Source organism: Sceloporus occidentalis, unplaced genomic scaffold (assembly GCF_023333645.1).
Source record: "Sceloporus occidentalis isolate IW3139 unplaced genomic scaffold, rSceOcc1.0.p SCAF_3, whole genome shotgun sequence".
NCBI classification, from domain to species: Eukaryota; Metazoa; Chordata; class Lepidosauria; order Squamata; family Phrynosomatidae; genus Sceloporus; species Sceloporus occidentalis.
In genome coordinates this window covers 59,294,417-59,309,673 of record NW_028316983.1, presented here as the reverse complement: position 1 = coordinate 59,309,673, position 15,257 = coordinate 59,294,417, and the positions used below count along the sequence as shown (strand labels likewise).

The 15,257-nt window shown below is 38.6% G+C and overlaps 1 protein-coding gene across 1 annotated transcript; it reads right to left on the bottom strand.

The window, feature by feature from the left end:
• Positions 1-428: 428 nt before the first annotated feature.
• On the bottom strand, positions 429-14,516 carry LOC149315997 (renin-like). Its single transcript, XM_089518581.1, has 9 exons — positions 14,231-14,516; positions 11,497-11,653; positions 11,237-11,360; positions 7,723-7,841; positions 5,879-6,075; positions 4,357-4,479; positions 4,039-4,183; positions 2,734-2,832; positions 429-1,691 (listed from the first exon to the last, which is right to left on the bottom strand). The coding sequence occupies exons 1-9, from the start codon at positions 14,299-14,301 to the stop codon at positions 1,530-1,532; spliced, it is 1,197 nt and encodes a 398-aa protein (XP_089374707.1). The 5' UTR covers positions 14,302-14,516; the 3' UTR covers positions 429-1,529.
• Positions 14,517-15,257: the final 741 nt, after the last annotated feature.

The following is a 15,257-nucleotide window of genomic DNA, read 5'->3' as shown; positions in this document are numbered from 1 at the left end:
TCAGATGGTAGCATTTACAGTTTATCTTGATTTTGAATCAGGTTATGGCCTTGAATGTTAATTTTCTTGGCTGCATCTTCCAGAATCTTTCAGTGGCCATGCTGGCCTGGGATGTTTTGCATGAGTAATCGCAAAAAGTAATTTTTATAAACTGTGCTTGAATGCATATGATATAGCTACCTGCCAAATCTAAGCAGATTTTGATCTATGTATTAAATCAGCAGGAAATCCTACGTGCACTCTGAAGGCAATTTATAAATGCAATGAATGAACAAACATATGATTTTCTAGTTCTGTTTACTCTTTGGAATCACTTGAAGGCATACAGTATCAATGCAAAATAAAATAGATAATCACATCAGAACAAGGACATCATGCAAGGACTTTGCATCATATCTCTTTAGTTTGGGGAGTACAGCGCACCCACATCATATGTGAATGCGCCATACACAGCTTTCAGTTTACGCTGAAGCCACTCACCAGAAGAAGAAATGGCACATCTGTGCATGGTGCACGCACTATGCTGTACTGCATACACAAAGCTCATTGTTTTAAATAGGACTCGAGCATATGTGGTATTCCCCTTATGGGGGGGGGGGATCTGGAACGGATCCCCTGCGTAAGGGAAGGGCCCATTGTACTGTTATCCTATTGTGTGTCACATTCAAGGGATCCTGGAAAACTGAGGAATAGGAAGATAAATCTTTATTGTCAGAAGTATCTAACTCTAGGAGAAACCCATATGGTTAGGAGAAAGGAAACTTGTTTCAAAACCATTTAAGTGCCTAAAGGATAAAGTTGTGGTTTTTTTTAAGCTCCCCCTCTACTTACTTTCTTTGGCTTTCAGTCCATTATCTAGTCTAATCCTAGGTGAACTGTCAAGTGAAACCTCTCACAGTTTGGCTTTTTGCACTTACGTCACTAACTACAGACATAAGGGAAACAACCACAGTATGTACCCACATTCTAACCCTTTCTTTTGAGTACCAAGGGCAAGTTAACACAGAATACAATGGGCCCTTGGTATCTACTGGGTTTTGATTCCAGGACACCCACCCCAATGGATACCAAAATCAACGGACGCTGAAATTGCAATACAATGGTATATTAAAATGGTGTCCTTACATACAATGGCAAAATTGTATTTTTGGAATATTATTATTATTATTATTATTATTGTCAAGCTGTAGATTGAATTCGTGGATATGGATGGCCAGCTGTACACTGCTTTACAGACTACAATAGAAAATGGAAAAATCACAGTCATCCTGATTTTAAGAGTGAAAATACAACACTCACTTAGCTGACTTTAGTGGACAGCAAGGAAGGAGGAAAGTACAATCCAAGGGTTATATGATTCAGTATGTTACAGCTTTTGGTTGTAAAACAGTAATTTGAAGCTTTTTGCAGACAATACTGGTGCAAGTATTCGTGCTTTTGAAAATAATATATTATTAAGCCTTTCTTTTTCACAGTTTAAGTAGTCTCTCTTAAAAGTTAGCAACTTCCAAAATAGTATGGTCTTGATGTCAAAGGGATGTGGCGAAGCCAATCCGGTTGTTCTGCCGGTCAAATTCAGTGTAGTACTGCCCAATAAAAGTAGCGCCCAGAATCCAGAGAGGGCCCAAAGGAGGTGGAATGTCAAAAGCTGAGAACGCCACAGCACAGAGCTCTTTCCCATAGTCAGAATGCTGTAGAAAGAATGATCCAATCAAGCAGGAAAGTGAGACATCTCAGCATACTGGGTAATGCCTAGTAACGCAGTGTGTAAGCTGTTGCCCTACTTCCTGGCTGCCTGAGCTTTCCTCTAGTTGCCAGATCTCAAAAATCCCCACCTGAATTTCCTTAGATGTCTCTGTCTTTCATAGGCATATACGCAGTTTATTGTCTAAACAGGGTCAGCATTAGGGCACATGGGTCTGAAATGTATGCATGCTTTTTCATTTTTTTTTTAAAGGCTGCAAATTATAAGGCTGGGTATTTGAGAGTCTTCCCTGCTTTTATTCCCCTTCTGTGGCTGCATTCGCACTGCAGAAATAATCCAATTTGACACCACTTTAACTGCCATGGTACAGTGCAATTGAATACTAGGAATTGTAGTTTTGTCAGCTATTTAGTCTTCTCTGTCAAAGAGCTCTGGTACCCCAACAAACTACTAAATTCTAGAACATTCAGCCATGGCAGTTAAAGTGGTGTCAAACTGGATTATTTTTGCAGTGCGGATGCAGCCCTCTATGGAAAGGCTTTTACTTCAAGATAATTATCATCATTTATAGTAGTGGTAAGCCACCATAACTGCCTGGATGAGAGCTGCCACTCTTTCATGTCATCACCATGTAAGCTTGTGATAGTGGCGGGACTGAGATAAAGCCTTTCCCTGATGAGTTTAGAGCTCTGAAGGTTCATAGGGGGAGATAGCCTTCCAAATAATCTGGACCTAAGCTGTATAGGTCATACCCAGCACTTTGATTTGTTCCCAGGAACAAACCAGTAGCCAGTGAAGCTATTCCAAAAAGGGAGTTGTATGCTCCCTATAACTGGCCCCAGTCAGCATTTAGGCTGTCACTTTTAGGGCATATATGTAATTCACAAATTACTAGAAAGAGTAACATGCAAGAAGTAGCATGCTCTCCATTGGCGTTCATGCAAAAATAAATATGTCAATTCCAACTACTATTTATTTCTAGCTTCTTCATATCAAATTGTATTGCAAATCACTGTCTAACACCTTACCTGGAGGACGTAGGCATGGCCGCTGAGTGTGTAGGATCTGTCTCCAAGATGGAAGGAAATATCAGGCAGCAAATGAATTTTCTTACATTCAACAACATACTGCATGAGGCAAAAAAAAAGGGAGGGGGAGAAAAAGGAAAAAAGAAAAAGAAAAAAAGGGATTACTGGAAAGAGAAAACTTTTAGATTTGTGCCTCAGACTACAAGCTAAATTACTTCAAATAAGAGGTGAAAGCCTAGTTCATTCATTCCCAATGGGAGTATATAACTCTGGGCCAGATTTCATTCTGTAAGCAAACTAATGGTAAAATCTGCCCACACCCTTCACTTCTTGAATAAATGAGCAAATTACATACTGGGAAAAGCAAGGCTTTCAGATCTGATTACAACCACAGTTTTATGGATTTCAGGACACAAAGATGGTACTTGCATGCACAGGAAAACAACCAGACTTTGAATCCCACTGATTTTTTTACACATGTGTAAAAAAGCTAAAAAGTATTGGAAATAAATATACATAGAAATAGGAAAAAATAGACATTAAAATGAAAATGGGTCCAGCCTCATATCTTTTGGGGATGATTAATGAAGAATTAGAAAGAAAGTATGGGGAAATCATTTTTATATGATAATAGCAGCAAGAATTGTTATTGCAAAAAATGGAAAGGTAAAGAATAATCCATTATAGATGATTAGCTACTAAAATTATATGACATAATGGAATCAGACAAATTGACTTATTTGCTGAAAGATGAACCCATAAGTAAATATGAGAAAGAATGGTCAATATTAGTTGGATACCTCTTCTCTCTCAAAGATGAGGGAAAATGGGACAATAGGTCTGGTAGAATAAAATAGAGGAAACTATAAGAAGTCTAACTAATAGATGATAATTGTTTATTGTACTAACAGAAGATTCACAGTGTGGGACAGTAAAAGGGAATTATAAGATAAAAAAATTAAGGATCAGTATTGTTTAGTATGAAGATTAAATGATAATCAGAAAGTCAGAAAATGAAATGGAATATTTGAAATATTCAAAGTAAGGGAGAGGAAGTAATTTTATGTTTTATGTTTTGTCATATTTTAGTTGTTTTAATATGTGAAATATTAGAATAGTGTTTGATGTTTAAAATAGTTATGTACTGTATGTCTAAGACTGTATTGATGTTTTAATAATAATTTTAAAAAATTAAAAAAAAAGTATCCCACTAAATTTTTTCTATGACTTTTTAGAGACAGTTATCTCCTTGCACACAATTACAGGAGAGGATAAGCTGTGGGGTGAAATATTCAATTTGCTTACATCTGTGTCTTCAAGCAAAGTTGCACCAATGGTTTTCATCAAAATGGACACTGCACTAGCTGGGCCGGTAATAAAGGAGGACCCAGTATCTACTGCTGCTACGCAACCTTCATGACAGAACAGCATTTCACTCCCCACAGACACCCTGTAGAGAAAGCAAAAAAAGTTTTTGAGATTTCAGACAAATCATTTTAACCAGCCCACGCCCAATCTTCTCTGATACATATAGCTGGGGACATTGTGATTCAGTGTTAGCTACTGCGGCATGATGGTCAGTTTGCCTTCCCGCCTTCTGATTTTAAACTGCATGCCACTTACCCTTTAAGATCAATATGCCAATAACCTTCCTGGGTAATGCTGACATAGTGGAAGTCCCCAGTGTAGTAAGATGGGTCGCTGCCTCCCAGGATCAGCTCTCCACCTGTGTTCATCTCAGAGTTTCTAAAATAAAACAAGATCACAGAGTCAATCTCTATGACCTGCCTACTCTTCTACCTTAAAATGTGGGCAAAACAAACCTTTAGGAGGACAGATAATATTTACTCATCACATTTATACCCTATATCTCCCCTAATCAACTCTAGATAGGAACCACAACTGTCCACTTTCATCACACCTCGAACTTCCTTGTGAGGTAGGTGAGGCTGAAGAAGATACTGAGACCACATAATTTTATGGCTCAGTGTGGACTAGAACCCAGATTTCCTAAATATTGGTTAGACACTAACCACTATACTACAATGGTTCTCTTATACTGTAGGTTCTGTCAGATTTTTGACATGGAAACTTGTAAAATAGTTATACACAGAGGACATTCTTGCTGTAAACAGTGAGTGGAGTGGGGGTTTGTGGTGAATAAAGAGACTGGCATATACTGCTCTGCCAACCAAGCTTCCAAAGCTGGTTTCATATTTACTATTCAAGACAGGGCAGAACTTGAAAAGGGTCCCTTTTTGGATCACAACTCCCAGTGTTCCCCAACTATCATGGAGATCCTGGAAGTTGTCATCCAAAAAGGTAACTTTCCCAATCTTTGGCACTGATCTACTACTAAAGTAACTGATACATCCAGTGGAGGCAGGAAAATTTACTGTCAGACTCAGGGTTCAAGAGTGATATGGTAAGGGTACTCAAGAAGAGTTTTGCTTTTCTTCTAGCTGAAATTTCCTTTGCCTCCAAACCTTGAAAGATACAAGTAGAGCCCTTGTCTATAGTGGTGATGACCAAGAAATTTACTATGTCTCTTGAGCTGAGGTCCTGGTTCAAATTTCATATGGATAGATAGCCTTAAGGTAGCCTATCTCTCTTGAGCATAATATTCCTTCTTTAATATGGTGATCAGCATACTGAAACCGATTGTTATTGTAAACATTCATTTCTTCTTTGCTTATTCCCTTACTAAGCTCAGGCATAGAAAATGTATTCTGGGTCAACATTGTAGTGAGCCCTGGTGACAAGGAAGCCATTGGTAAGTCAAGAAATTTAAAGTTAGAAATTAAATTTCAGTTTCAGCATTGGAGTCTCCACGCTGCCATTGTAACTTGAATCTCAGTTGTCTTTCTTGTGATGACTCATTGCTGAGGAAAATACACTCTGGGCATATATTTCCTGGGAGTGAGCATTGGCAATTCAAAAAATTTCTGTGACTAAGCCCTGGATCAAATCTTGAGGCTTTCATAAAAGCATTAGGGTGAGCAGTAAGGTGGAAACATCTCCAGATGGAAATCTCACAAGTATATCAGTCTCTGTCATTGCATCCACTGTAAACACTATTTGAGTGTAGTCTGTTATGTACTCCCCTCAGTTTTCTTTGGGTTTTATGTTCCTGAAAAACACTCACCTACTATAGTAGACAGAGAAAACTTTTGCAGTCAAGACCTTTTCGGATATAATCTTATCAAATACTGGGATAACACCATCAATGGCTTGGCTGGGATACCCCATACCAAGTATCCCATCAAATCTGGCATAGATGAAAGGTTTGTTAGGTAGTGCTATAGCTTCTGCAAACACTTGGATAATAGGAATATCAGCAACCTAGAGAAAACAACACAAAAAATATGACTTTTTGGAAAGATGATAAGCTTATATTAATGTATATGCTTAGTACACATTTATATCCTATGTAATACCCCTACTTCCCCAATTTTTATTTTTTCCTCCCTGTTCTAACTGAACTGGAAACTTATAAAAATGAGGAAGGAAGGGGAAAACGTGGCAGCACTTTCAAGACAGATTGGTTTTTATTTTCACAGGAACTTTCTTGGATATAAACTCACTTCTTTGGATGAAGTAATGAGTGGTATTAAGGCGTCAGGCATAAAGCACATCTATACAGTCATGGGAATGGGATAGAATGTTATAGGATCCAGAAAGATTCAAATATGAACTTTGCCCTAATTTTTCAAAAGGTGATACAGACCTTTCAATCTTTACAGTGGTCAATTAATCTTGATGTGTAAAACCGATAAATTTGCTTATTTACCAAAAGTTAGTTTCCTATGTTTCAAAGCTCTCTTTGAGAATATTCCTTTTGTTATATGTGCAGTAGAGTGGACTCTTATATGTATATGTAGTGTTCTATGAAGCCACAGTTCTTGTTCACACCTCTACTAATGGACTGGAATTTGTGAATATAATTCTATTCAGCAGTCTCTCTTTCTAGTCTTCCTTTGTAATGTCTTTGTTCAAGGACTGTGATCTGTAGATCTTTTACTGTGTGTCCAGGAAGGTTAAAATATTCTACAACTAGTTTTGGAGTACTGTGATTTTTAATGTCAGATTTGTGTCCATTAGAGACTGTCCTATTTGCCCATTGTAAAACATAGATAAGCATGGATGGCGTAGAATGGCTTATATCATATTGGAGGAAGAGCAAATAAATGGACCTCATTGTGAGTGATGTTATTGGCCCCTGTAATATTGCTCCCAATATATTCCAGAGTCAATGTGGAGACAAGAGATGGCATTCAGGTTTTGGCAGGGTCTTGTCATTGTATTATCATCCATGTTATAGATCGTGTTGTTAGTAGTTATGTAAGATCTAAAGGCTGTCTGTATGCCAATATGGGCTGCCCTTCAGAGCTTGTGAGAGGACTGTGTTATGCTCCAGAACTGATTGTAGCTCATAGATGATGTGTTTGAATGGTCTCAGCTGGGGATTGTAGGTGACCACAAAGGGCATTATGTCATTTTGTGTTTTTGCTCTGTCTTATAGTAATGATCCCTTTATTATATGTGTAATAGTGAATGCACTTGGTATTGCATCCAAAGAAGTGGGTTTATATTCCCTATTGCTCATGCAAAAATAAAAACCAGTTAGTCTTAAGGGTGATGCCCCATTTCTTTTCCCCCATACATTTCCTTCCTCCTTTTTATGCTGCAAGAGACTGACACAGCTACTTGTTTAGGATCTTGAAAATAATCCAACAAAAATATTTTTTAAAAAAATTAAATAAAGAAAAAATATTTAGCAGGTGTAGTGACACAAGAGAAACTGCATTATTAAGATTCCCTCTAGTTGAGTTCAAAGCCTATAGCCCTTACCCTGCTACCCTGCATGAAAGAACTGAGGGTTGTAAGTAGCCATGTGCTAATCAGGTAGAAAGAAAACCCTTTCCTTCTGAAGCATAAAAGAACCTGAGTCAAAGGAAGGCATGATTTTGTTCTCCTTGTAGCACTTACTCTGACAACATCTTGGCTAAGGAAACCCTTAACGTATCCTTGGCCATATTGTATTGCAATTTCTGTCCCATTTGGCTTATATGTACTTGATTTGGAAGAGTCATAGCGGCTGTGTGAAACTAAAAAGAGAAGAAATAATATTAACATAACAGCAAATGACATTAATTGCTCCTCACTGTTGACATCTTACATTCCACAATAAAAGACTGCTGTAATTACAGTATAATCCTAAGCATCTTTACTCAGAAGTAAATCCTATTGAGTCAATGTGATCTATTCTCCCTAAGAAAATTGCAGCCAAGGGGCTGGAGCAAATTGAGATGAAAGAGGCACTCTGGAAGCTAGTCAGAACCCTGCTGACTGCATGGCCTGCTCCCAAGGTTGGCTATGCACACATGGGCCGACCAGTACCACCAGGAGTCAATTTATCCTGGCTCCTTTTTGCCCCAGTCTTAAGGACCAGAGCACAGCTTCAGCATAGCTTTCGGTCACTTTGGAGGCGTATGTTGTCTAAACGCCATGCCTCCAAAGGGAACGGAAGTGACTTCATTCTGACCATTTATTTCACCCTATGTACAATCCTATGTACAATCCTATGCGCCATGAGGATATACTAGGAGCCACTGGGTACTGGCCTTCTCTCTGTGGAGAGAGAGGTAGGCCCACTCATACAGAAGTTCCACTGTGAATGTTCTTCCTTGATTACTGATAAGACATTCCATCACTCTGGCTGCTCTGTTATATTTATTCTGAGGGTAATCAGCAGAGAGTGTCAGAAATAAATCACAGAGAACCCCTTATTTTCCAAACATGCCCCTGGAATTGGGATATGTGTGTGTATTATGCCTGCTAATTTTTAACTGAGCAAAATGCAAATGATTAAACAACTCCCCCCCCCTAATTTGAATGACAGATCCATTTTAAATTAATATTTAGTATTATTTCTTTTCCTCTTACTAATATTTATTTATATGCTACCTTTTTCCCGAAACTGAAATCAAGGCAGTTTACAAAAGTTAAAACGGATACAGCTAAATAAATAAAATATATTAGTTTTTTTAAAAAAGGTATCTGACTAAGAAATAATGTATCCAAGTATGAAATTCCCCAAAGCCAAAGTGCTAAACATTGTGGATTTCATTATATTAATTTCTTGAAATTACATTATTTTCTACAGAAACATTAATACCAAATCTTACATGATAAATTTAAGAAACTTTGTATTTCAGCTCTTATTTTAGTATATGACTGTTTACTATTGGAACTATATGGGTGTGTATTGTAGTTTTTAATGCATGCGATTTTATACTTGTTTTTATTGATGTTAAAACTTTTATTGTGAAGTCTTTTAAAATATTTTTATTTGTGAGCCACTTTGGGTTCCTTTCTGAGAGAAAGGCAGCATAAAAATGAAGTAGATAGATAGATACTTTCATTATACTTTCACTAGGACTGCAGCCTGCAAAGAGATGATAATTGTCTAAATTCCACACATGTCAATGCTAGGTTTCATATTATTCGATGATCTTTAGTCAGAATTTAAGCTTCTCCAGACTGTCTTCTGGTAGTATCTATATAATTTAAGCACTGCCTGCATCTGCATGTTCTAGTAGCGTCAGAGACTACTTGGATACTAAAAGGCAGTCTGCAACCGCCCCATTACTGGCTAGATTGGGGCCGTGGCAACCTCATGCCATGGCCCTGATCCAGCCTCCAGAGAGTGCAAAAAAGAGCTGCAAAAAGTGGCTCCTTTTTGCAGTCTCCAAGCGGTGCCATAGCTGCGGCAGCACGACTTTATGATGCCCCTTCAATGTGGATGCAGCACTGGAGGGGTGTCATCATGGCGCATGCCATGTGGACCAGTGGTGCCAAAATGGTGCCCTGGGGGCGGGGTTAGGGCACACAGTGTGCGGACATTGCATCCTAACTCCGCCCACAGGCCGGCATAAAGTGCCAGTCTGTATCTGGCCTTATATTCACAGACACAGTAGAGTCATTATCACAGCACAAAGGTTTCTATATTCCTGTGATAGAACTGAGCTAGGGTCTAGGTTAGGTGAACTGTGAATCAAATAAATAGATGAACTAAAGAGGACACTTGATACCTTTCACTAAAACTACATTCTTGTAAATACAAATTCCACCTTAGAGTTGTAATTTCATTAAATCCAGCAAAAGATCATGTTGTGTACTTAATGAGCATGGGACAGATTTAACCAACTGAATATAGCATCTTGTGCATGCACTGGACACAAGAAAAACTAACTGGAGCATAACAAATACTAAACATGTTCCAAAATGTCCACATATTATGGCCCTATCCTGACATTATCCCCTTAGGCAGGAGACAATGAAATGTATCACTATTCTACTAAACACAGCACTGGACTTTACTGTATGTATTTTATTCACAGGATATTAGGAGGATATGCTGCTAGAAAGGGTCTTTGAAATAGACAAAGGGGTTGGAATCCCATCAATGACTTACACCAGTCCATTACACTGGCATAAGAAAATTTTTGGAGCAATGCACAGCAGTAGCAACTCGAGGCAGAGCAAGTTGTCACCTACAGCCATTTGACCCCTGCTACTGTCCCACCATCACTGCTTATGCCACCATCTATGCCAGCATAGTTATGTCTTTCAACAGAATCACATAGAATCTGCATTTTATGGGTGGCTATGGCAGCAAAACATTTGTCCAACAGATCTAGACAGATCTGTTCCCTGGACAGAGGATTTTTTAGACATCACTATGGAAAGAAAAATAATGTTTCCCAAGAGGAAAGCAGAAAAGAAAAAGAAGGGGAAAAATAAATCTAAACTTGTGCTCCACTTTTTTGGAGGTTGTTGGATGGTTAACCAAGATATGTGAGGATTTATGGCAGTCACAGTATATGTGAAGATTTATGAAAGTCACAGTATGCCTTCTTTGTCTCTTCCTCTCCCTTTCTGTTCCTTCCTGCTTTGTCTTTTATGTTCTTGTTTTGTCTGTCTCTATATGTTTGTAAATGTGAGTGGAATAGAATTAATCACTATCATGGATATATATGTAGGATTACTGCTGAAGGTGAGGGAGGAGGTGTTGGTGATCTGTGATTAATTGTTGCCATGCTTGTGCCATGTTTTAAATAACTATTTAACATTATAAATAACAAAAGTCATTTTCATGGATGGAGGCATCCCAAAGTCTGTAATGCATGTGGAACAAAGTGCTAATATGCATATTGCCATCCCTGTGTACAGAGTCCTATGTGGCAGCCTGTGTAAAAGTATGTTCACTATGTACTCCTCCCTGCCAAGTTACTATGGCAGCAGTCATGTTAGTGTGGCTGTTTTATTCCTGTTGATTTCTAATTTGTTCATCCTGACATTGGAAAGAAGAGCAGAATTAACACCCATGGTATATTAGGAAGGATTCGAAGTTCTTCAACATGAAATGAATGAATCTAGACATCTCCCTATTGTGCTGCCAATGCATTTCCATGAGTAAGTCATATTTATCCAAACTTACCACACGCACTGTACAGTGGAGAACACTGTTGCGATGGCACCCAAAGATTGGCTGACCCTGTGTCAAAGACTACTTTGAAAATCTGAGCTGGTGTGCCAATGCTGATTTCACCATAATACTGCATCTGAAACACATGTTGTAACAAAAAGAGAAGTTATGGGATGACTCACTACTAAATTATACTATAACTATTTCTATATTCCATAACTATTTCTATAATGATGCTGACAGTTTTGCACCAGATCATATAAAACACTCACATCCAAGTAGTTTGTGAGGATGGTAGGAGCTGTTCCATTGTGAAGACTGCCATCTAGATAGTATATACTGTGCTTCAAGGAAGGGAACATGTCTGCCACTTTCATGCCCATCTTCTGCAGAGATTGTCGAATGGACTGCATTTTCTTGAGTGGGATCCTGAATAGCATAAACATAAAAGAGAATTTTAAAACATAAGATAGTTATATTTGCAATGTATCTGCAGAGGTCAACAAATATCACTGACAGATTGCTACTGATATTAATGGTTTGCAGTTTGAAATGGGGAGAGAATCTTAATCACTGTTTGGGAACAGCCCCCACTGCTCAGACAACACTAGCCCACTTATAGCTAGAAATTAAGTACTAGTGACCACCAGTGACCATCAAGGAAAATTAAAATGAGATTTAAAAACTACTGGAAACAAGATGGCAGAAGGCACCCTTTTCAAAAGAAATGATGCTAAGCTGTATTTTTTATTCTTGGTACGTGGACTCTGTGTGCAATGGAAGAAAGTGTTGTTAGATGCTCATCCAGTGGCATATTATGGTTCCCATGTGAGCAGAACAGTAGATATGCTTCAGATTCTAATTTGAACTTAAAAAGAGTTATTCAAGATCCTGGGGATAATGTTGAATATTTTTAATAGCTTACTTTAAAGTCTAGACCAGTGGTTCCCAAATTTTGGATCCCCAGATGTTTTGGCTAACTCTTGTCAAAGCTGGCTAGGGCTTCTGAGAGTTGAACATCTCTCAGTCCAAGACACCTGGAGAATCAAAGCTTGGGAACCAATGATATAAGTAAAATCTGGATTCACTTAGAGCTGAATACTGCAGTAAGAAGAGACCCTGATAAAGCAAGATTGATGGGAAATACAATTTAGAGCCATTTCTTGGCATCGCTACAAGCTTAAACCAGCCTTTTTGCAATCAGCTGATACACTTATTAAAATGCCTTAGCTTGGTATATGCCACTTGATTGCATTAGATGGCAGCAAATACTTGCAATGATCTAGCAAGAAGTTTAAGTCTTTTTGAGATCTATAAATTTAGATTATTTGATTTAAAAGGCAAAGAGAAATTGTTGAAACAAGACAGGTGAATTCTGTGGCTCTTCTATGTTTTCTTGTATTGGCATGACAGCCATAGCAACATGGCATCTTTACATGCTGGATGATTCCTACATTATTTTTCCAAATTTAAAGAAAATAAAATCTCACGATTTAAAAAAAATGCAAATAGGCATCCTTTATCTCATTTATATGCTCCCTGAGTGTCACTGCCTCACTTTGGCTCCTAGTGTTTTTCCTCAGTCTCCATCTTTTTATGCTCAGCTCCATGTATACTTGGGCTGCATCTATACTGTGGAAATAATGCAGTTCAACAGCACTTTAAGTGCTATAGCTGCACCCAATGGAATCCTGAGAGATGTCATTTTACAAGGTATTTACACTTTTCTTCCAAAGACTGCTGGTTTCTCATAAAACTACAAATTCCATGGAAGTTAAAGTGGTATCAAACTGCATTATTTCTACAGTGTAGGTGCACCAGTTGTTTAACAAATACTCTTTGGGTCCTTGATACTGTACTGACTTTTTTTACCTGCTTTGTGGGGCAGCTGGCAGTGTGTCAGATCCATATGAAGGGAAGACAAAGCCTACATGCCTATGTTCCTTAATCATGGGAAGCACGTTTAGGAAAATGGAAATTGTACAGGCCTCCAAATGTTGTTCAGTTTCAAGGACACTAAACTATCATCACTGCCTTGAGGGTAAAAGTCTTCATGAACATGCCCAGTTCAGAGGTATTTCTCTCCTAGGTGGCAGGTTCCCTGCTGTGGCTTTTACCTAGGTGGGATCCTATATTCTGCCATCCCAGTCTTATCTAACAGCAGATGGTCTGGGAGATATTTAATTCATTAACATTCCTGTGTTTCTGGTCTTTCTCCAAAAAAGCATCCTTGCTGATAATTATTTAGATCTAGTTCAGATTAGACAGCAAAGCTGGAAAATTGCAGTTACTAATTTTTCAGTATCCTATGTTGCTGGAACTGAATTCTGTCCCCATATGCAGCAGAGATGTTTAACTCAGAACCTAATGGAAAAGAAGTACATGTTTCATATTTCAGTCCAAAATCTCCCTGCACAGTGTCCAAGACTCATCTCTCCTACATGGGCTGCATGTCAGTTGCACCTGCTACCATTTACATGCAAAACTGAACTTAGAAAAAAGCAAATGTAGATACATTTACCTCCTTCTTACCTGTCCCTTCAGAAGCTCTGATTTGCTTATTATAAACATTCATGCTTTGCATGAACATTAAAAGACACAGTGGAATCCTGTTGGTGTTAGTTCTTCTACTGAAAAGTTCAAGTATTGTGGCAATGTTTGCATTCAGTTCAAGGTTGTGGAAGTAAATTTGTTCATCTGTTCCCTTTGTATATTTTGCTGTATGTTTGGTGTCTTCATTTAGTTACATGATATTGCCATTCAGCACAAAAACTACATAGTGCATCTCTTGTCTAACTACATGCATAGTTTTATGCGATGCAACTCCAGTGTTATGTAACCCTGATCCTGGCCATTGCTTCCTAGAGCCTGGATAGAAAAGATGGGAACTTCCTTCATGGTTCACCCTTCTGGCTAGGGGCAATGGGAACTGCAGTCCAACAACAACACATTCCCACACATTCCCCATCCCTATACTGAGTCTTAACTAAAAAGAGACGGTCTTACCTTTGGAAGGCATCACTAGAAAAGGACAAGAAGCAGCAAGTAACCACTGCAAAGGTCCAGTACAGCTGCATTATACTGCTGGTTATGGTATGGAAATCTTCCCTCTTGATCTGTATTTTCTTGTATGAAACAAAAAGCCAGGTCCAGCGGGCTTTTATAGCAAAACTTTTCGTGACTGGCTTGTGTTTCTGCTCAGTTTTGATTGGTGAGAAGGAGATAATAAATCTTGCAATTTGGACAAAGGGAAACACTTTTGAGGTAATAACCCCCTTGACCTTGTTTCCTGGCAAAGGGCAGTTTGGTTGTGTGTTTGTGCGCACTCACTATCTCACATGTACACCATTCACTCAATCTGCGTAGCTCAGTGAGTCAAACCAAGAACCCTCTTAGGCACGCTGGAGAAGCTTTTTAAAAACCTCTAAGTAGGTCAATCTTGCTTTTTTCACTTAATAGCATTTCTGGTTGGGGTGGGAGAGGGGAATCTCTTATGTTCATACTTGGAATACAGATTTTATTGGCCTTCTTTTTAGCTGAGGCATATAATCACTAAAACTATAATGAAGACTGAAAGCAATAGGACTGTACTGTTTCTCAGTGTAGAAATCTGCTTGGGGGATTATTCTACCCTTTATTAAGGAGGATATAGAACCATTCTTAATATATTTTATAGTAGTTCTAAAAGCAGTGAGTTTCACTAAATAGGTTTTCCAGACTATTAGGAAAATCAAGGGCAGCCCTACCATTAGATATAGGGAGTCAGATCACTGAGCTCCTCTATCTAGGAGTAGAGAGTGGCAAACTATCTGTTCCTGTGCTTCTTAAACTAGCCTGCAACCATCAGTTTTAGTGCGACACCCTGTCATTGTTCAACTAAGGATATTATCACACACACATTTTTGCCCAATCCTTGGCATGGGACAGGATCAGGCTGCAACGGGGGAAAACAAGTGTTATCACACACAAAATTGCTGCTGTGCTGCTGGCCAACCACCACCCGTCCCTGAGCCATGCTTATCCTGCCAATTTT